This window comes from Ptychodera flava, chromosome 4 (genome assembly GCF_041260155.1).
Source record: "Ptychodera flava strain L36383 chromosome 4, AS_Pfla_20210202, whole genome shotgun sequence".
Taxonomy (NCBI): domain Eukaryota; kingdom Metazoa; phylum Hemichordata; class Enteropneusta; family Ptychoderidae; genus Ptychodera; species Ptychodera flava.
The window spans coordinates 39,180,850-39,204,409 of record NC_091931.1 but is presented as its reverse complement, the minus strand read 5'-3'; the positions used below and the strand labels follow the sequence as shown (position 1 = coordinate 39,204,409).

The 23,560-nt window shown below is 39.3% G+C and overlaps 1 protein-coding gene across 1 annotated transcript; it reads right to left on the bottom strand.

Annotated features, from left to right (window-relative positions):
* Positions 1-658: 658 nt before the first annotated feature.
* On the bottom strand, positions 659-23,266 carry LOC139131719 (indolethylamine N-methyltransferase-like). Its single transcript, XM_070697918.1, has 3 exons — positions 23,059-23,266; positions 9,100-9,307; positions 659-3,180 (listed from the first exon to the last, which is right to left on the bottom strand). Exons 1-3 carry the CDS (start codon positions 23,201-23,203, stop codon positions 2,748-2,750), a joined length of 786 nt encoding a protein of 261 aa, XP_070554019.1. The 5' UTR covers positions 23,204-23,266; the 3' UTR covers positions 659-2,747.
* Between the last annotated feature and the right edge of the window lie 294 nt (positions 23,267-23,560).

The following is a 23,560-nucleotide window of genomic DNA, read 5'->3' as shown; positions in this document are numbered from 1 at the left end:
AAATGCACAATACACAGGTAGTTTTTTGTTGTGTTCATTATGGTGTTTTGTTCTTCCTGTGGCATGTCAGAATACCAAATATGCAGCTTGTAAACAAAGCCAATATGACGATTATAATTGTTGATAATTGAATCAAAAGACATATCTTCAATCATAGGTTTCTTTCTCAGTTTAAACCTGAATTTCTTGTCCCACTCCCAATTGTATGTATAAAAATACAAAGTATTCACTTCCAATATTATCAAAATTAAGTTGTACATTGTTATTTTGGCAGGTTCCGGAAAGTATACAGCGAAACGTTTATCACATCTATGTTGACTACCATCAACCATACTTGTCTTACCCGTTATTGTGACAAAGTTTATAATACCAATGGATCAAATCAAACATCGATACTAAAACATTTGAAAGAATTACTGCATACTTTGCAATCGAATAACATCAAATAAAGTTCCATCCGCAATAATAATCAGCAATTTTCACATGAATCCTAGTTTATACAATTTCTATATAAATCTGGATGTGAAAGAATTGCAAAGCAGTTTAACAAAAGACATATTCCTTGATGATCTTTTCAGTGTGAACAATCCCAGTAGAACAAATTATCTCCATCATATTTATTCAGATGAGTTAGAGATCAAAGAAACAACATAAAGTGTGGATTTAACTTCATATCTTAAGCTGTTTATTTAAATAAGACAGAAGACAGAATACTCTATGCACAAAGTTATATGACAAGCGGGATGATTTTGATTTTCAAATTATCAATTATGCGTACTTGTCCAGCAATATTCCATCTGCTCCAGCTTATGGTGTATGTGTTTCACAACTCCGGGGATACTGTAGAGCTTGCTGTTCATATGACGACTTTTGAGTAAGACACACATCATTGGCAATAAAGTTAGTCGGGCAGGGCTTCTCGGAAAGAAGGCTTGCAAGATCGTTTAAGAAGTTCTATGGTAGATATGAAGACATATTTTCCGAATACAACATATCTGTTACACAAATGATACATAACCGAATTCCTAACTTTGACTAATAAAGTTATTTAGTTCACTGGATTAGCATTGATTTTGGCACTTTTGGGCCATTCTTGATGGGCGCAGCTTGCTTGCAGGGTCTAGCAATTCCGGACACCTGGTACCACCATGCATTACTTATATTATGATTTTGACTGTTTGAAACTATACTTAAGCCTGTTGTAGAAGGACATTGTGCTTTAATTTCATTTTCTCCGTGTAATCAAATTTTGCCTGAGATGACTCATCAAAATTCAAATCGGCAAAAAACACATGAAGAAGAAGGTGCTTGTCCTAAAATTGCCCATCGGTCTTCATATAGAAAATAAACGTGCACGATCTCTTCATAAGCGACTATTTATGCGAGGTTGCGAGTAAAAGCTCTGAGAAAATCTGGTTAAATAAAACCACATTTGCAAAATCATCAGTTAAAACACAGGTACATCATATCATTGCAAGCTACACCTCTTTCGACCAAGATTAACCGAATTATTGAACGTGGCTCTTCTATTTGTATGATTCTTGAATGGTACGATAAACTCAGACGATTAAAATGTAAGCCATGCTGGAATCTCGAACCCGAAAAAAGTGCCGCGTTGCAGTCCATGCGATCACAAGTTTTCCTGAGAGCGAAGTCGCTGTCCATCGGCCTTTATGCCCTTGTCAGTAGGGTAGAGAGTGAAACGGAAAATATTTTTGTACAGTTTGTCGGTTATTTTTTCACACTTTCTATCGGACAGGTGCCGCCGACTAAGCTGTTAGTACAAAAAGGTGTTCGTGTGCAGTTTTTCAGCGGGCGAGCAAATTTCAAAACTCATCAGTGGGCGGGGAGAAAAAATCGATATTCACTGTGGGAGGGAAGAAATTTCATTATTTTCAGCGGGCGAGGAGAAAATTGTTGGGTATCGGAAAATACGTAGAGGGAGGGGAGAGCCGTGGTAGATGATAGAACTTGAGGGGAGATTAAGCGCCTAACGTAGATGGGAGCAATGTTTCAAGGTATACTGCAAGCTGCTGGCGCGGTTTTGTGTTAATCTAGGTTTCCTAGTGGGCATCTAGTGGGCAACGGGGAATTTCAGTGGTGGGAAGAGGAAAGTTGGGAGCTGGAATTGTTGTGGGGAGTGGGGAGCGGGCAGACCATAGATACTGGAGGGTAATGGGCATCATAATTTCAGTGGGAGGGCGAAATTGCTAAGGCTTTATTCACAAATATTGGGGAATAGCCAGCGAGTGGTCGTCGAGATACGTATACACAGTCTTGGCTTCCATTTTTTCCCAAGATAAAATATGTTCATTTCTTATGTCCAGTAGTCACATTCTGTAAGGCGTGAGAGATATTATATAGAGTAAAATTGTCCGGGAGCACAAGTTTTTGAATAAAATCTATAAGATGTGGCTTCAACGTACAGCAGCTGTGAATTACAGACAAAACATTCATCCCATCATAAATATCAACACAATTTTTGAAGTCGACATACAAGCTCACATATAACGATTACTTTAATTTTAATGATACTTTACAACCACCACGGAATTATTAGATTCCTTAAACAAATATTTTGTTGTCAAATGTCATGTCGTCTATATGATTACGTTATATCAAACATTTCTATTAATTAATCAATGTTGTATTAGTCTCCCTCTTTTTACCTTATGAAGAAGCTGAGAAATATATGGAGGATTAAAATACTTCGTTACAATACGTATATTCTGAGTGTCTCAATTTGTTCACTGTTTTATAGCAGCCAGGAACAATATTCCTTCACCATCTGTCACCCTTTCGCCGTTGTACCCCTCTGAGTACGTGTCGGAAATTGTTGAGGATACGATACGGCACCCTGCCTCGACGACGGCTTCTTTTACGAGTGGTTCATCGACTTGAAGACTGTAAAAGTGCGCTTGTCCGGCGGTGTAGTCAGACTCGTTGACCGTATTGAACATGATTAGGATACCACCAGGCTTCAGAAGTTTGATAATGCTCTTCATGGATTCTTTGAAGGAGTTCTTGTCGGGGCTGGCAGCTTCCACACAATATGAGGTCATTATGGCATCAAACGGTTCATACACTTTTGGCTCCAGTGGATTTGACTTAAGGAGATCGCAGGGTATTATCTCTTTGATGGATCGGCGTAACAAGGCCTGTCTATCCTCCCATGTACTTCTGTAGGTCGAAAAGGTAACAGGTTAGATTATCTACTGCCCTCAAGACAGACAACATCTTGTTTCTAGTGGTACAGCAGAATTTAATAGCTATTACAGACTCGATAAAGCTGTTTACCCCAACATAATCACGCGCACGCCTGACGTATCCGTGCTAACGTGTGAATTGTTTTATATATAGTACCGCGTTCCCGATGATATCGCTGCATTTTTCTTAGAAACATGCGTGTGTAATTTTTAAGAAAGACCAATTTCTTTATGTAACGACTATTCTTAAACCTCGTCCGACTCTCAAATTAAATTTGCAAATTTCCTTTGATGTGTAATACTGTGTGAAGACAAGCAGTATCATTTCAAGTAATCGCTAATTTGCGTATTTGATAAACTTTCATAATTACTTTGATCTGTCTAGAAATGCTGCATCAAATTTGATGACACGTGGCACAGATGTTTATCTTTCTGTAATGTTATGGCACGCAAAGAAATGTCAATAAATTGCTGATTTCCATATTTAATGAATTTTCGTGATTATGCTGGTATTTCAAGAAATGGTTCATCACATTTCATGAAATGTGGTACAGGTGATAATCTGTCAGTGTTATAATGGAATGCAAAAATATTTGGCAACATCCTGTCGATTAATTATTGACTTATTTAATGAACTTATGTAATTAGGGTGGCAGCCCACATTGGTTTTACGTTTTCATCACCATTGAACTCATTCTTAATCACAGACCAATTAATGAACAGGACTCTATCCTCTCCAAGGACTTGTAATCAAAGTACACATTAACAAGTAGGGACTGTGTCGTCAACGATGACTTGTTTGAAATATTATCATACTATACGAGGTTGCTTGTCTAAATTAATGAAAAAAATCAAGAAAATTCAAAAACAACTACACGTAATTAAGACTAAGTGTCGATAAAAATTACAAAGGACCTCAAAAGAGGGATAAAACTGCAGCAAGTGAAAATGAATAAAGTAAAATTAGGCCGATACAATACTTGTTAAAAGGCAGAGGATAAAAAACTGCAATAGTTAAAACAAATACAGTAAAATACTGACCGAGCAGCGGGAAATAAAACACTTGCAAATCGCAGAGACTAAAACACACAGACGTTTCGGGTACTGACGAAGGTACCACGTAGAATACGAGTATACGATGACGTTAAACAGAGAAAAATTCCATGGGATTTATATATATTTATCACATGAACAGTCTTCTTATTTTTCTTTGATGTGGATGGATCAAAATTATTGTAACAAATTGCATGATTTTTGTCGCGATTTTGTGTTTTATTTACGCGGATTACTTTCATTTAATGAGTAAAGCGACCCGTCACCCAGGAGATGTGCAAATGTTTACAGGTGTACTTTCATTCATAAATCCAATTAAGCTGAAATTTTGATACATCAGATGGTATCGCCACCAATAAGACAATACGGATTAGGTCACGTACGCGTGTCAATCATTTTCTCGCGCTGGACCGATGCCATGCCAAGGCAAGTCGGCCATCGGCGGAGGACATAGCTTTCACCGCACTAGCGACGGATAGCCATAGTATTTTTAGTTAATTAGAATATTTACAAATCATATTTATGAAGTAAATGCAACGACACGATCTAAACAGTACTTCTTATTCTTACAGATGCCGTGGCTTTTAAAATATCACAAGTTTTAGACGACCTTGGCGAGCCCGAAAGATTCCGATCGATGACACACACAATGTACACATGTAGTGGGCGCAGTACTGCCGTCGCCGGTCTCCGCCGGTGGCCGTCTTGGTCGTCAATGTTTTCGTCTTACGGACTTTGATGTTTGCTGTGACACATATACCACCCGTAGGTACATCCCCAGTTTGTTACTTGATGGGAACTCTGTTCTGTTGTGAGTGTTGTCCGAGTCAACTTTCGAAATACATTGGATTCTACAGCGCTGACAGCTTATGTCTTCGCTACAGCCTCACGCTGCAGGTTTGATTCCGATCGAGAAACAACGGAATAATTTGAGTGATGGAGGAAATTTATCGTTGTTCGTCGAATGGCTTTATGTTTGTGCAGGGCTCGAAATTAACGGCAGTCCCGCGTCCACAGACTACCAACTTTTCACTGGGGCTACCAAAACCCATGAAATGGTAGTCCACACGGACTACCAAAGCCTGGTACACGAAATTACTTAGTGGGCGACATGATGTTGATCGCTGTGAGATGACCGACGCTCACACAGTCAACCCAGTTGGACACAGAAAGGCCACACCATGACTTTGTTAAGCAAATTAAAAGGCGACAGTGCAATCGAATTTGTTACGGCAAACTTTCAATAAAATATCATTATCTGAACTGATGTAACTGGATGACAGGCTCGGGAAATGATGGACAATGAAAATTCATTTTCATAGTTATTTAATCGCAATGTATCAATCACAATTAAACACAAAATTATTCAAACTGCGAAGAAAAAGCTGTCGGGCCATCCAGAAATTACACTTTCCGAAGTGTACAAAATCATCCCATGATAGTGTACTATGGTGGAGAAATATAGCCGAAATTGCCACGAAAGTATTGGGAACATGACTGTACCAAATTGTCATCCTGAAATTCATAGCCAATCTGTTTTTAGCCATGTTATGTTTACACTTGCTGAGAGTCATGAGTTGTCATGGCGAACATCAAAATTTGCATACAAGCTCTGCGTATGCGTCAATACGTCGTCAAACTTTGAGGCGTTACCGTTCTCCTAAGGCTATGATCTACAGGTATTGATGTCAAATGACTAGAAAATTCACTTCCTGGATAGAATCACGCAAAATAAATCTTTCATTGTCTAGATATAAATAAAAATATCCTTTACAAAAAAAACTCTTCGTTCATGCATGGGCGACCAGACCTTGTCACTGGGCTACCAACTTCAGAAATTGGTAGCCAAATGGGACTACCAGGAAAAAAAATTAATTTCGAGCCCAGCTTGTGCCTTCTATGTCGCTTTCCCGGAGATTATACGGTACTCAGTTATTAAGTTGAACTTACGATGAGGAGTATCTTTCGGGTTTATCGCCAACTGGGATCGCCAGGTATGACGTCGCTTGGCGATCGCCAGGTACGACGACATCCACATTTAGCCTTACGACTGACGCCGTGACGTTACTGAGCCATTAAATAGATCGACGGTATCCTTATTCGATTCTTGGGAATAGCTAAAGCTTTAGCGACTCTAAATTTCGTTGGACATGCCTTTATGTTTCCATGTCTGGATTTATCGGGTCACCTTTTTGTGAAAATGCCATGAGAGCACGGCATCGGTCACGACAAATCGGTCAGTGTCGCGGTGTGCATGTATGAACGATACCATTGCAGGAAAAAGTTCCGGTTGATGACGTACAACAGGGGTAATGTGGATTTCTTATCTGTGCCGGTGTACGTCACACAGGTGGAGATACGGGCAAGACATACATAGACCCAGTTATCCCTATAGTATGACGTCACACTATAGGTATGTGACTACGATGAAATCCATATTCCACTTGTGGTGGATATGGGACCCGGACTACTTTTAAAACGTAAACAAAAAATCTGCTGTTCAGAGTTTGTTTTCAAATGCCTAAATGCAAAAGTGGGAGGGTAATGAAGCATGAGGAATTATGGCGTATTAAAATATATATATAAAATACAAAATACCGTCGATACTATTATTTTTATGATTTTGTTTCTTCGTGGTTGATTTGCTATTGAAACTTAAAAGTTTGATTTCTACACCCTCACGTTTTAATACGCTATGTTACCGACATTTTGTCTTGCCTACCTCGTCAAAAAACCGAGACGCATCAGATGAAATGCTATTTAATTTTTCAAGAGCGGCGAGTTCACAAGGTTATCGGTGCATTTAAAGGTGCAAGCTATTCTTTTGTCCACGCATATTGTGCATCACGTTTCCTGTATTTTACCTTGTTGGTGAACTTCCGTCGTTTCGCGTCTGAGCTCAGAAAGACATGTTTCTTGCAATCTTACTGATTGAATAACAGCCGAACACTGTTACTCATAATATTTGAACAAGCTCATTTGTTCGTAAAATATTAAACATACAATTGATAATTTCGTAAAACATAATAATTGGTAATTTTAAAAATTACAAACAAAATTTGCAAAGCAGAATTCTTTGAATGATGTTCGAATGTTGACAAAAATAACCCCGTTCTCGATAGCCGCGGTTGAGTGTAGCGACGTCCCACTTGCACGTCCAGTAATTTTATGAATCAATTTTTACGCAAATTAATGTTATAGTGAAGACCAAATAAATACCTTGCATTAAAAATTAACAGTCTTTCCTATTTCCGTTTGATTCGCACAGAAAAAGCCCTACGAGAGACGCTATTTTCCATAACAGCAGCTTAGGCGTGTACAGCCACAGACAAATAGAAAAACAGACTAGCAACGCGGCATGCCTTTTGTTCTATGGTCGTCTCGGTAGATTATGGCCTTTTCATATTAAAATGAGCTTCAAAGGTGTAAAACTTTTTGGAGACTTTGTTTGTGGTTGATAATTGCACGAGATTATGCGAAAAATACGACAGCTGAGCGCAGTCAAGTCAGCTGTGACCCACCGCGACCGCATAACACAAGGGCATGAATTTTTGTAAAATAGTCCCTCTCGTTCTTTCCCAGTATTATCATTCCTGAAAGGGTTATTCACGGAAAACTAGGTCTATGCATGTGATAAATATATAATCCCCCTGTATTCCTCACTCTTGTGTCTGCGTCGCAGACTCGTGATTCCCCCGTGTCCCCCTCTCCCTCGGCTCGGAGGGATACGGCCGTTACACGGGGAATCACTCGTCCGCGACGCAGACACACTCCTTCGGAATACGGGTGAATTATCCAGGGGATTATATATAATAATTCTACATCATTTTCAAAGGAATTCGTGTATTGTAGTAATTCGTACAATACTCGACACTAAATCATACATAATAACCTCAGACGTAATGTAGTAAGAGGGTTGAAAGTAACGGTGTAAATTTGTGTTCAGTTGACACGTAAACAATATCACCAGTGTTATGACTATTCCCATGACTTTTATCCCGCTGAGAATCTCAGAAAAAGTTAGATTATCCGCTGTATCTAGCCATCATCTTTCGCTTAATACCTATCCTTTTTTTAAGTACCGGCTGATGCTTAGTAGATGTATATTAAGCTTACCAATAGCGTTGCTTTCTAGCGACACCATAGTTCAGTTAAACCTAAAATATTTGTCTGAAATTTGTGCGAGACTTTCGGTAATTATATATTTCGGTAAGAATTACTAAATTTGCAATCCATCATAACCTATGTTACCCACTGTGGTCTATCCCTCAGCTATTTCAAGGCCATGCATTTTGTAACTGCTTCCGATTCCATATTGCAGTGTACCGTGCTTCATTTCAATCAGCGTAAGTAGCTTCAGTATGAGAATTGCATCGTCGTAAACTACTCGCCTCTTTACGGCAACAGCTCAGCGCTAACCCTTGATTTTTGCGTAGGTCAGCTGAGCGGAAATTATTGCTCTGGCTCGCGACAATGGAGAATTGGTGCGTGAGTGATAGTTTACAGGCACATTAGCAAGAGGTAGGCCGACTGCTTGCATAATGACCAAACGTCGTCATGGAGACAGGTTGTTGATACAGAATGTCAGAAGCCTTCATTCTGAGAAACTGCTATGGCATTGAAATGTGCAGAAGTCACATGGGCCTGCTTGACCGACTGCCTTTAGCTAGCTACCTACCTGATGAATTATCTTATCAGAAATGTTGATCAGTTTCTTAAACTCCTTGCATGTAAATGCCAAAGAATAAAACAAGGCAGTTTCACCACTGCTTACAGAAAGGTTCACAACGTCTAGAGAACACCCGCGCGGTTTCACTTAATTTACTATATTTAAACTTACCCTTCGCCTTCTCTATCACAAGTACGCTGAATTTGCCGACTCCAGTCAATTGCGTCTGGCATATTTTTCACCCATTTCTCGACAGATTGTCTGCATGTTTCAGTATAATCCGAGAAAACAATTTCAGGAAATCGTGTGCAAGCCTGTATTGCGTTGCCGAGGTTGGGGCCACCGCCAATTTCTAATAAACGGGGTCCCGTGAAGTTGCCTGTGAAAAAAATCAGATGGAATTGCAGTTAAGGGGAAATGGAAATGAGCAATTATGGGGTGTAAAATAAATGTTAGCAGCATTAGAGAAACTATATCGAACATAGGAGCAAAAATGTTATCGACCTCTGATTATTACAACTCTAAGTTGAACATGCAACAAAGACATGTCAACAACGGACAAGCTGGTGCGTTCGTTGTTGACTTTGTCAAAGTTAATCCTGTGATAATCTGGTGACAGCGTCCACAGATTAGTAATTTACCCTTGCTTGCTTTGGCGAATCAGGCAATCAAACACATCAGATAATAGACGCAGCACAGTGATAAAAGTTTTCATAGGATTGTCAAAGGGCAAATACGTGACACAACAGAGATGCGGACAGAGAAAAATATCTCGTTCCAAAACCAGTACTAACATAAGACAAAGACAACAAATGTTGGCAGTATAAATCTTTATCGGCAATACATGTCATAGTCAAACGTATTAAAATAAAATAAACCATGAAAACTACGCTGAGACTAAGACACCTCTAGTCCAGCTCCTACCACTGGGGACGGACATTTGTACGACCCCCTATGCCTCGACCCAAAAAAGTCGTGAGGCGCATGTTTTCACATGACCCGCAATTGACGGGAAACAAAACACTTTTTCAAGCACAATTTAGCCGAGAGGGATATTGTAATCTAAGTCATTATATAAGCAACTTCCTCTTGATACAACAAAGTGGCTGGAGATGTTTCATGTTGTTTGTGCTACACTCGTTCTCATCTATCATCGAACGCGCAACTTCATGTGAATGTTGATACATCTCATGAATTCATCAGTGTGTTTCCTTTGAAACTTCATGAGTTGATAAGGAACTTCCTAGGAAGATTTCAGACGCCGCCGCGCCGCGCTGGCGACAAGTTTACAAGTTTATGTAAACATAAGATACACTGTACGCAAACGACTGACGTAAACGTCATATTCCTAGCTACGTGAATACGTACCTTTACATTAGCGATTCGTATGAATTGTTCAAAAACAATGGGCGAAGTTTTAGCCCGGTAAAATGTGTGCGCGAATTTCATTTCATTAATACGACAACTAAGATGCGAATAACAGATCGCGGATACAAAAATAGTTTGGGCGGCAAAGTTGAGGGTTGCTGCAACATTGTACAACTGCCGTGCACAGTATAGTACACACTTCCAAAATGCAACGTGGTTTTCCGACACCATTTCTGACGCGAAGACGCATCTGAGAACTTCACTTGAAAGGCGTTTCTTATGGTGAAATTGCATCGACGACCGGAGTGTCTAAATCAACAGCGCACAGTATCTGCTGCAAATACGAGAGAACAGGCTCCCTTAGTGATAGACCAGCGCGAGAAGTGTAACGCCTGAAAATGATGACATTTTGACCCTTTACCGATATTTAGGATTTTATTACTTTAACCTTTTACCGACTTTCATAACTTGTATAACTACTCTTTCACGTTGTAAGTACACGAGTGACATTACGTGCAATGAACGTATGTCACATGAAGTCAAAACGTGATATAATTTTGGATGAAATGTATAAAAGCCAATGATTTTGATAGTTCGGGGAGAACTTGAGACAGAGAAAGGAGGAATTGAGACATTTGTGAGAGTCTTTGCTGATCGATAATTGTATCCTGAGTACGGACTTGGTGCCGCTCTGCCTTAGTAATAAAGATCTGAAGTGGTGAGTTAAACTGATTCCTTGGTGTACGTTCCAGTTACTGAAAGTATTACGATTCCCCGTAGTACCTCTCGATTGCGTGACTTTGAAGGGGGTATACAAAACGAAGACCGAAGATCGAAGACCGAACACCGAAGATCGAAGACCGAAGACCCCTGAATTTGGATTAAAGGCACGATGCACTCTAACCGGCAAGGACGGATCGAACGTTATAGTATTTAGTACGCAGTAATTACGCTGTTTCAGACATGATACACGCCAAATTACCATCACATCGGAGTCAAACTGAAACACTCGCCTGCGCGACTTGATAACGATGGCGGCTAACATTTCAAACACAATACACGAAGTTCAACCGAAATTAAGCCAATACGGCGAAATATGGCCCTTAAATACCGGAGATATCACAGTTCTTTCATTTGTACTTTTGACTTTGACAGATACGGCAAGCCGCTAGTATTGGTTTCGGATTGTAATTCTCAAATAGGTGCAACTATTTTAAGTTTTAATGTTTCATATAGCCATTTTTGATATAATTGTGGATGAATAACTCTCACCTCGACCAATTGAAACAATCCCGACGAAAAATGGACGATTATTACGAGAGATATGCCAGGGTCTTCGTTTTGTACATTTGGACTTGAAAACCGCCCAAAATTAGTAGGTTTTTTTGAAATTACTCCAAAAATATACGTCCAAATTTTGTTTTTGGTACGGAATTGACTTCCTCCCACTATTCTTCACAAAATAAACCAATACCGACTATGAATGGCCCTTAAATACCGGAGATATCAAGGGTCTTCGTTTTGTACTTTTGACTTTGACAGACTCGGATACGGTACTAGCCGCTGGCATTAGTGTCGGCTTCTGATTCTCAAATAAATACAACTATTTTAGGTTTTAATGTTTCATATGGCCATTTTTGATATAGTTGTGGATGAATATAACTCTCTCCTTGACCAAATGAAATAATCCCGACGAAAAATGGACGATATTTACGAGAGATATGCCAGGGTCTTCGTTTTGTACATTTGGACTTGAAAACCGCCCAAAATTAGTAGGTTTTTCTTAAATTACTCCAAAAATATACGTCCAAATTTTGTTTTTGGCACGGAATTGACTTCCTCCCACTATTCGTCACAAAATAAACCAATACCGACAATGAATGGTCCTTAAATACCGGAGATATCAAGGGTCTTCGTTTTGTACTTTTGACTTTGACAGATACGGTAAGCCGCTAGTATTGGTTTCGGATTGTAATTCTCAAATAGGCGCAACTATTTTAAGTTTAAATGTTTCATATGGCCATTTTTGATATAGTTGTGGATGAATAACTCTCTCCTTGACCAAATGAAATAATCCCGACGAAATATGGACGATTTGTACGAAAGATATGCCAGGGTCTTCGTTTTGTACATTTGGACTTGAAAACCGCCCAAATTAGTAGGACTTGAATTACCAAACAAATAGTAGTGTTTTTTTGAAATTACTCAAACAATATACGTCCAAATTTTGTTTTTGGTACGGAATTGACTTCCTCCCACTATTCGTCACAAATTAAACCAATACCGACAATGAATGGTCCTTAAATACCGGAGATATCAAGGGTCTTCGTTTTGTACTTTTGACTTTGACAGATACGGTAGGCCGCTAGTATTGGTTTCGGATTGTAATTCTCAAATAGGCGCAACTATTTTAAGTTTAAGTGTTTCATATGGCAATTTTTTATATAGTTGTGGATGAATAACGCTCACCTTGACCAATTGAAACAATCCCGACGAAAAATGGACGATTATTACGAGAGATATGCCAGGGTCTTCGTTTTGTACATTTGGACTTGAAAACCGCCCAAAATTAGTAGGTTTTTCTTAAATTACTCCAACAATATACGTGCAAATTTTGTTTTTGGCACGGAATTGACTTCCTCCCACTATTCTTCACAAAATAAACCAATACCGACAATGAAGGGTCCTTAAATACCGGAGATATCAAGGGTCTTCGTTTTGTACTTTTGACTTTGACAGATACGGTAAGCCCTGGCGTTCGTTCGGATTCCGATTCTTAAATAAACGCAACGATTTTAGGTTTTAATGTTTCATATGGCCATTTTTGATATAGTTGTGGATGAATAACTCTCTCTTTGACCAATTGAAATAATCCCGACGAATTATGGACGATTATTACGAAAGATATGCCAGGGTCTTCGTTTTGTACATTTGGACTTAAAAACCGCCTAAAATTAGTAGGTTTTTCTTAAATTACTCCAAAAATATACGTCCAAATTTTGTTTTTGGCACGGAATTGACTTCCTCGCACTATTCGTCACAAAATAAACCAATACCGACAATGAATGATCCTTAAATACCGGAGATATCAAGGGTCTTCGTTTTGTACTGTTGACCTTACAGATACGGTAAGCCGATGGCATTCGTTTCTGATTCCGATTCTCAAATAAACGTAGCTATTTTAGGTTTTAATGTTTCATTTGGCCATTTTTGATATAGTTGTGGATCAATAACTCTCTCCTTGACCAATTGAAATAATCCCGACGAAAAATGGACGATTTTTACGAGAGATATGCCAGGGTCTTCGTTTTGTACATTTGGACTTGAAAAACGCCCAAAATTAGTAGCTTTTCTTTAAATTACTCCAAAAATATACGTCCAAATTTTGTTTTTGGTACGGAATTGACTTCCTTCCACTATTCGTCACAAAATAAACCAATACCGACAATGAAGTGCCCTTAAATACCGGAGATATCAAGGGTCTTCGTTTTGTACTTTTGACTTTGACAGACTCGGATACGGTACTTGCCGCTGGCATTAGTTTCGGATTCCGATTTTCGAATAAATGCAACTATTTTAGGTTTTAATGTTTCATATGGCCATTTTTGCTATAGTTGTGGATGAATAACTCTCTCCTTGACCAAATGAAATAATCGCGACGAAAAATGGACGATTTTTACGAGAAATATGCTAGGGTCTTCGTTTTGTACATTTGGACTTGAAAAACGCCCAAAATTAGTAGTTTTTTTGAAATTACTCCAAAAATATACGTCCAAATTTTGTTTTTGGTACGGAATTGACTTCCTCCCACTATTCGTCACAAAATAAACCAATACCGACAATGAAGTGCCCTTAAATACCGGAGATATCAAGGGTCTTCGTTTTGTACTTTTGACTTTGACAGATACGGTAAGCCGCTAGTATTGGTTTCGGATTGTAATTCTCAAATAGGCGCAACCATTTTAAGTTTAAATGTTTCATATGGCCATTTTTGCTATAGTTGTGGATGAATAACTCTCTCCTTGACCAAATGAAATAATCCCGACGAAATATGGACGATTTGTACGAAAGATATGCCAGGGTCTTCGTTTTGTACATTTGGACTTGAAAACCGCCCAAAATTAGTAGGTTTTTTTGAAATTACTCAAACAATATACGTCCAAATTTTGTTTTTGGTACGGAATTGACTTCCTCCCACTATTCTTCACAAATTAAACCAATACCGACAATGAATGGTCCTTAAATACCGGAGATATCAAGGGTCTTCGTTTTGTACTTTTGACTTTGACAGATACGGTAGGCCGCTAGTATTGGTTTCGGATTGTAATGCATTTGTTTTTATGAGTAATTTGTAATATTGCATCATTCCGCTGTAGGGCACGTACAATTTTTGAGAAATTTGAAAAATATGAAAATCCCATTATCTCAAATTAGTTCCAATCGTGTTATCAACAAAAACAATCGTCGTCCTACCTAACCAAATTTTCGGAGACATGTTACAAGAAACACATAGTTGTTTAGGTCACGTACTTGGCAATAACAATACAAAAAACGAATTTGTGTAACCACTTAAGCCATTTCAATATATCCACAATACCATGTTAAAGTAAACATTAGTCAATTTTGATGCATGAAACAAATTCCAGTACGACCATTCGATTTATCCACTATGTGCTACTTAAAGAGGCACTCCCACTTGGTAACATTTTTAAAACGTATTTTTTAATGCCAACGGTCGATATTTGACGTGGCGGCTGCGCGCGGATCGCAAGATATCGATAAAAACATGTCCTCAAAAAAGTAAAAGTTTGAATTCCGGTGGCCCACCTCAATTCAGCTTCCGAACATCGAACGTTCGGCACTGGGGCCATTGTCAACTAAGCTATGGAGTACGAATCTACGCTGACGCTGCTGTATGCCAGAGTACCACTCGCGTCGGTGATCGGTCATGCCCCATGGGGGAAAGCCGAGTCTTACTGACTCGGAGAAAAGACGGAAAACAAAAGTTTGCTGATTCCGCCAGAATTCGCATAGGTGACTAGCACATACGTGCGGTTGATACATAGCGGCCGCCGCGTGGTATGCACGCATACCGCGCGCGGCGGCCGCTATGTATCGAACCACGCGTAACTGTGTGGCAGACGACAAAATGTAGTCAACAGAGGCGGCTAACTAATATTTTACAGGTAAAAACTGATATCTATGTGGTATTGGGTAAAAATATAATAGAACTGACCGAGAATAATGAAAAAGACAAAAACTAAGGAGAAGTTTAAAAAAAACCTGGCATATCTCTCGTAAAAATCGTCCATATTTCGTCGGGATTATTTCAATTGGTCAAGGAGAGAGTTATTCATCCACAACTATATCAAAAATGGCCATATGAAACATTAAAACCTAAAATCGTTGCGCCTATTTGAGAATTACAATCCGAAACCAATACTAGCGGCTTGCCGTATCTGTCAAAGTCAAAAGTACAAAACGAAGACCCTTTATATCTCCGGTATTTATTGACCATATTTCGTCGGTATTGGCTTAATTTGTGAAGAATAGTGGGAAGAAGTCAATCCCGTGCCAAAAACAAAATTTGGACCTATATTTTTGGAGTAATGTCAAAAAAAACCTACTAATTTTGGGCGGTTTTCAAGTCCAAATGTACAAAACGAAGACCCTGGCATATCTCTCGTAAAAATCGTCCATTTTTCGTTAGGATTATTTCATTTGGTCAAGGAGAGAGTTATTCATCCACAACTATATCAAAAATGGCCATATGAAACATTAAAGCCTAAAATAGTTGCATTTCTTTGAAAATCGGAATCCGAAACCAATGCCAGCGGCTAGTACCGTATCCGAGTCTGTCAAAAGTACAAAACGAAGACCCTTGATATCTCCGGTATTTAAGGGCACTTCATTGTCGGTATTGGTTTATTTTGTGACGAATAGTGGGAGGAAGTCAATTCCGTACCAAAAACAAAATTTGGACGTATATTTTTGGAGTAATTTAAGAAAGACTTACTAATTTTGGGCGTTTTTCAAGTCCAAATGTACAAAACGAAGACCCTGGCATATCTCTCGTAAAAATCGTCCATTTTTCGTCGGATTATTTCAATGGTCAAGGAGAGAGTTATTCATCCACAACTATATCAAAAATGGCCATATGAAACATTAAAACATAAAATAGTTACGTTTATTTGAGAATCAGAATCAGAAACGAATGCCATCGGCTTACCGTATCTGTAAGGTCAACAGTACAAAACGAAGACCCTTGATATCTCCGGTATTTAAGGATCATTCATTGTCGGTATTGGTTTATTTTGTGACGAATAGTGGGAGGAAGTCAATTCCGTGCCAGAAACAAAATTTGGACGTATATTTTTGGAGTAATTTAAGAAAAACCTACTAATTTTGGGCGGTTTTCAAGTCCAAATGTACAAAACGAAGACCCTGGCCTATCTTTCGTAATAATCGTCCATATTTCGTCGGGATTGTTTCAATTGGTCGAGGTGAGAGTTATTCATCCACAATTATATCAAAAATGGCTAATTTGAGAATTACAATCCGAAACCAATACTAGCGGCTTGCCGTATCTGTCAAAGTCAAAAGTACAAATGAAAGAACTGTGATATCTCCGGTATTTAAGGGCCATATTTCGCCGTATTGGCTTAATTTCGGTTGAACTTCGTGTATTGTGTTTGAAATGTTAGCCGCCATCGTTATCAAGTCGCGCAGGCGAGTGTTTCAGTTTGACTCCGATGTGATGGTAATTTGGCGTGTATCATGTCTGAAACAGCGTAATTACTGCGTACTAAATACTATAACGTTCGATCCGTCCTTGCCGGTTAGAGTGCATCGTGCCTTTAATCTTAATTCAGGGGTCTTCGGTCTTCGGTCTTCGATCTTCGGTGTTCGGTCTTCGATCTTCGGTCTTCGTTTTGTATACCCCCGACTTTGAATGAGTGACGATCCATCTACGATCACAAGTTACGAAAAGTCAGTCGTAACAGAACGTACTAAAGTTGTCGACAACATTCTCCAACATATCGAGTTCTATAAAAGGCGGCAACCAAGTATTTACTTGCACGAAATCAGAAGGTAACTTCTTGATGATAACGGGTGTACGGCCGAAAACGTACCATCGCTGGCGACAATTCACCGAGCGATAACCGAATACCTGAACATGAGTCGAAAGAAAATATCAAGTCTTGCTGCCGAATCGATGACTCCAGCTATCGGACAATATACACTGGATTTCATAGAAACTGTTTCTGATTACAATATAAATCAAATTCATTGGTTTGACGAGTCTTCGGTGATCAGAACTACAGGCAATCGTCGTTTTGGACACGCGGAAATCAGAACACCGGCAGTTCAAATACAACGCCATGCCATGCATCGAACGCTACGTACGCGATCAACATCCTTGTCAGTGCTACGGGTGTCGATCATTCCGATGTGATCGTTGGACCATCAAACGGGTTGGAGTTATTGAACTTTTTCGATGAGGCTGTTCGAGTTACGGATAATTTTGGAAATCCTTGTTTGGCCGTAGGTGACTGTGTAATTATGGATAATTGCGGTTTCCACCGCGCCCGATATGTTGAGCAAAATCTCCAACGACTATACTATTGCAGGCGAGAGGGGTTCGACTGATTTACCAGCCACCATATAATGTTTTCAACGTTTGCGAGCCGTGTTTCAACTATACAAAGAGCGAGCTGAGATCTCATCAAGATTTCGCCTACAGGTTCACTAAACTAGCGACTGCTAATGCCATAGCAAACATTACTCCCGGTGCTTGTCGTTTCTTTGCGAGAGAATGTGGTTACATTTGAAAATGGGACCGTCATCATTCATAGTATCGTCACTACACGCACGTACATTTGTGCCGGGGTGAGGAAATGAACTAGCGCGATGTTGACTCTCAAAATGAACCTGCGCGATGTTGATTCTCAAGGAAATTTCGAGTACATTTTTTCTCTCTTGAAATGTGAATCTTTCGTATTTCACAAAAGTGTAAGAACGTTTCTCTGCCCGAAACTGATGGCGATGTCCCATCCTGAACGTAAATCTTCGCCTTTAAAGTTCCACCTCGGCATTTTAAACTTTCACAATAGCTTTCATTCTCATGAATTCACCCTCTCTTCATGTACACGGATGTTATCTTTTGTGCACCATAGTATTGGAAGTGAACGTTAAACACAAATTCTGATGACATTTTCATTTACAAAACTCATCGGCACCATGGACAAACCAACAAAAGTTTGGAAAAACTCGAACACCGCGGAAAGCATGGAGCGTTCCCACAGGTCCAGTAGGCATAATTTGTGATGATTTTTTCCTATTATTGTCCTAAAAAATAATTATGAATATTAATAAATTATTAATATGAATGTAACAGAATATTAAAACATTTTTACACACAATGTCGTCTACTTTGTGTAAATGCTGTCTGGAAACTCCATTGTTGTGATAATTATGATTATTAGGGGCCTAATAAATTATGATTATGATTAATAAAGCCATATTTTACACATTGTAATGTGCTTATATGAACAACCCTCTGGAAACCCTTATATAGTTTCACAATCTATGCCAAAATATACAAGTGACACCATTGCCCAGGTTCAGTCTACGGCGAGAGTTACCATTGCCCAGGTTCAGTCTACGGCGAGAGTTACTACACAGTGTATATAATGAGAAGGTAGCCAGCTCCACTCGACAGTAAAATGACATACCCATGAATTACCTCCGTTTTCTTCACTTCTGCATGTTGATTCTCAAAATTTCTCCCAGTGTTGGCAAGTCTATAAATCAGCCATCAAATCTACCCAGTTTTGGCCACTTAGACGGAAAATTTGTGAAGTTTGAGGCTGCGAGAAGGTATATATCGCCAATGAAATGATGCGGCCTCAGCGGAATCGACAGCATCCGGGATCTTTTAGGGCCGTTTGCGAAATTTGAATGTAGCCGCCAAGCGGGGCCGAGGGCGGAGCCATGATTTAACGTTATTAGATATGCTGACATAATTGAACGTACGGCCAATGAACGCTTGTGACCTTTTTTACACATGAAAGTTACACTTACAGACTTACACTGTACGATTACTTCATGGTCTGTCTAAGGATGGAGGTGCCTCAAGTCAACGGTCCAAGCTATGTATGTGTGATTACAAACAGATGACGGGTTGCAGATGCGTTTGTTTATGATAGATACCCGGTTGACATTGTGAAAATATGTCAAGTTTAGCGACTTGGCGAGGAGACCTTAAAACAGCGTACGTACGTACAAACACGCAGTCACCTTCAAATTGAACTTGTGATTTTCAGAGCTTTACAATGAAAATACAGGCAGCGTTGACTGTCGTCTATTTTGCTGCCCAACAAAATATTAAAAACGCAGTCACGGACGTGTTTTACAGACAAAGCACAGACAATGTACCTTGAAATCGATATCTTTTTATAAAAAGGCGTACGCGTGCTGGCGTTACGAGGACCTGTTACTTTTTTATGAATATGTTAGACAAATATATCCATGTCTTGCAAAAAATACTGAGAAAAAGTGAAATTTTAATAATATTATCAATAGTTTTATTACAGAGCTTCCGTTAACGCAAAATCCTGCGTATTTCAAGCATGTTATTACTTTGAAGTACGCAAAGTAAAATGACGTCTGCGAAATCCGATACGCATCCCTTCAATGTGAAGTTTATCCAGGACTTAAAATAAATTGTTTGCTGATAAAAATGTTTATAATTTAGCAATATTTTGTCCTACATCCTGTCAATCACGTTTTCCTTCAAGTCTGTACCATAAAAATGTAACAAGTTCAATAGAGTTCGTCGTTATTGCGGCAAAAAAATGTTTTTTTCCCGCTGCGCCCAATGCATACTTGTAAACCATGAAGATCTCCTGATCGAATATCAAGTTTAAGTTAATGCTACGCAGACTATAACAATAGTTTTATGCCGGTCTGCAAACTTATTCCAGAATATTGCAAAATTGGCCATAATTGCAGCCGTGATTCCAGTCTCATCTGTCCCGTGTGAGCGCGTGGGTTCAGTACCCAAAACAGGATTACAAAATCGAAACGTAGCTGTCTAAGTGACTATGCCTGATCTAAATGATCTGATGGTGATAACCATGGAAGGCCCGAGACTTAAGTGAATTTGACTTCAGAGCAGCGATGATAGGTCAAGCAGCGAAGGCAATAGTGGGAAGTTGTAGTCTAAATAATTAGTAAGAAATGAAAATCGTCGACAGAAAATAGAACAAATTGTGAAACTAATATCAAAGAAAAAACATTGTCACTGATGTTGTTTATTGAACACTTTATTCATTGACTTTTGAACCGGTTTTCGATATCGCGTAGACAGCTGTTATATATAGGTACTTACATGTAGTCATGTTGTACGCATTTTTTGTACATTTTACGCAAATAGAAAAACAATTTGCGAACAGCCTTACGCAGATTTGGAAATCCTAACCGAAGCTCTGCAGTTTTATCACACTCAGAAACTGAAGCGAGGACTTTCTGTCTTCGGGAAAAACAATTGACGCTACACACGGATGCAGCTGGGTCTATGGAAAAAACACTAAAATTTTGAAACGAGAACGGGCAAGAAAATGTCAGCACGTTTGTAAGCCTGGAAGTGTCAGTCGTGTTCCTTGCTATTCAAGGTATTTGTGGGTACGATGTGCACATGGTGGAGGTTCTTGGGAATAGGTGGATACCGTGGAAACCTAGCTGTGATATCGCAGCGGCGAACGCGTTCAAATCAAAGGTCACCGCCACGGTCAAATATCACAGCTAGTGGAAACATTTTAATTGCTACGGATTAGTCGCTGATCATGCTGATGTGTTTGGCGGAAGAGGGGCAGAGGAGTCGGTCACAGTCGATGACGGTGTGCTCACTGTCGTCGGAATTTCATCTGGATGTTTGTAATGCACATACGTGATGACGGTGTCATCAAATAATATGGATAAGGTGTATATAATGCTGGCAAACACGATCGCAGCAATCTATATTGAGCTGCCTACTGCGGTATTTGACGTTTGTTCAGTTGATGCTGTCCCCGTTTCGCAGAAGCTACCACCTCCATTGATCGTATACCCAGTAAGCTACTTTGGAGCAACCTTACAACTGCTATAAAGTTCGAAAAATACATCGTCCAACTAGAGAAATGAAACTCATTCCACGTTCTGATGTTGATCAGACACATGTACATTCGGGTCAACTGCTGAGAGGTCTAATCAAAGGTCACGAGCGTTCATAGGCCGTACGATCAATTATGTCAGCATATCTAATAACGTTAAATCATGGCTCCGCCCTCGGCCCCGCTTGGCGGCTACATTCAAATTTCGCAAACGGCCCTAAAAGATCCCGGATGCTGTCGATTCCGGTAAGGCTGCATCCATTTCATTGGCGATATATACCTTCTCGCAGCCTCAAACTTCACAAATTTTCCGTCTAAGTGGCCAAAACTGGGTAGATTTGATGGCTGATTTATAGACTTGCCAACACCGGGAGAAATTTTGAGAATCAACATGCAGAAGTGAAGAAAACGGAGGTAATTCATGGGTATGTCATTTTACTGTCGAGTGGAGCTGGCTACCTTCTCATTATATACACTGTGTAGTAACTCTCGCCGTAGACTGAACCTGGGCAATGGTAACTCTCGCCGTAGACTGAACCTGGGCAATGGTGTCACTTGTATATTTTGGCATAGATTGTGAAACTATATAAGGGTTTCCAGAGGGTTGTTCATATAAGCACATTACAATGTGTAACATATGACTTTATTAATCATAATCATAATTTATTAATAATCATAATTATCACAACAATGGAGTTTCCAGACAGCATTTACACAAAGTAGACGACATTGTGTGTAAAAAAGTTTAAATATTCTGTAACATTCATATTAATAATTTATTAATATTCATAATTAATTTTTATGATAATAATAGGAAAAACTCATCACAAATTAGGCCTATGCCTACTGGACCTGTGGCGTTCCAGGGACAACTGTGCATGCTCTCAGCGAAAATAAATGTGGCGCACGCGCGTTGTATGCCCCAGCATGTTTTATTTGTTGGCGCCGACTTGTCTGGAAGTCTGTAGCAATATTATTAATTACATCGTTGAGGCGGCGAAATCTTCCTAGGAAGTTCCTTATCAACTCATGAAGTTTCAAAGGAAACACACTGATGAATTCATGAGATGTATCAACATTCACATGAAGTTGCGCGTTCGATGATAGATGAGAACGAGTGTAACACCTTTATGGGTGTGAGAAAGTACCTGTTTTAGATAAATTTTGACAATACACAACAGAAAACGGGTTTTTTGTATGATTTTTGTTAATGTTGGTCCAATCGGAAGCATTACGTTTTTCCAAGCCTCCCTCTTACAGTACTATGGTATATCAAAGTTATTAGCCTGGCCCCCAGTCGCCTGGCTTTTCTCGGCAGCTGAGTTACTAGCTGGCCAAGCGGAGGCGTTCAACCCACGGTCTACGCAAGAGCCTACCATTAGTGTGACAGTCTGCTGATGATAATTCCTTCAATTTATTATATATTTTGACACATATGTGCCCACAGACGTGGAGCAAGTCAACAAAGTTATGTACCCTCAATTTTGTCAAGCCCCGCTCCCAAAACTTCCTGCCCCATCCCCACCAAGAGGTGTTTGTGAACGTAGGCATGCAACTTAGCCTTAGAAAACATTCTACAATTCATTGTAATATGTAAGCATATACTTACCTTTACGGAGCGTCTGATGAATCATATCAAAATGGAATCGGGATACTTTTTGTATGTCTGGCTTATCAGAAAAGAAATGTTCTTGGAGGTATGATTTTACATCAAAGACTGAATTATAAGCATCGCCGCTGTGTATCATCGCCATGTCTCTCGTATTACAGCGCGATCAAATTTTTGAGATATGAAAAGCAAGTGAGAACGTATAATTTGACTTTTTTACCGTTTATGTTAATTGGTCATGCATTACAATGCGTATTTCTTGAAAGGCGCAGAGTTTACGAAAGTAACTTGTTTCATCATGTCTTCATTTCATTCTCTAAATTTGTCACGATCCACAAGCCCTAATAATACCATTGTTTATAAATAGCATATCGTAACTTGCGCGGACGCGTTTTGAAACATTGAGAAGAATTTAAGTGTTTACCACCCTTTTTTACACGAAAATGAAAAATAAGCATTTAAATTACAAATCACATACACAATAACTGCTGTCCACAGGAAA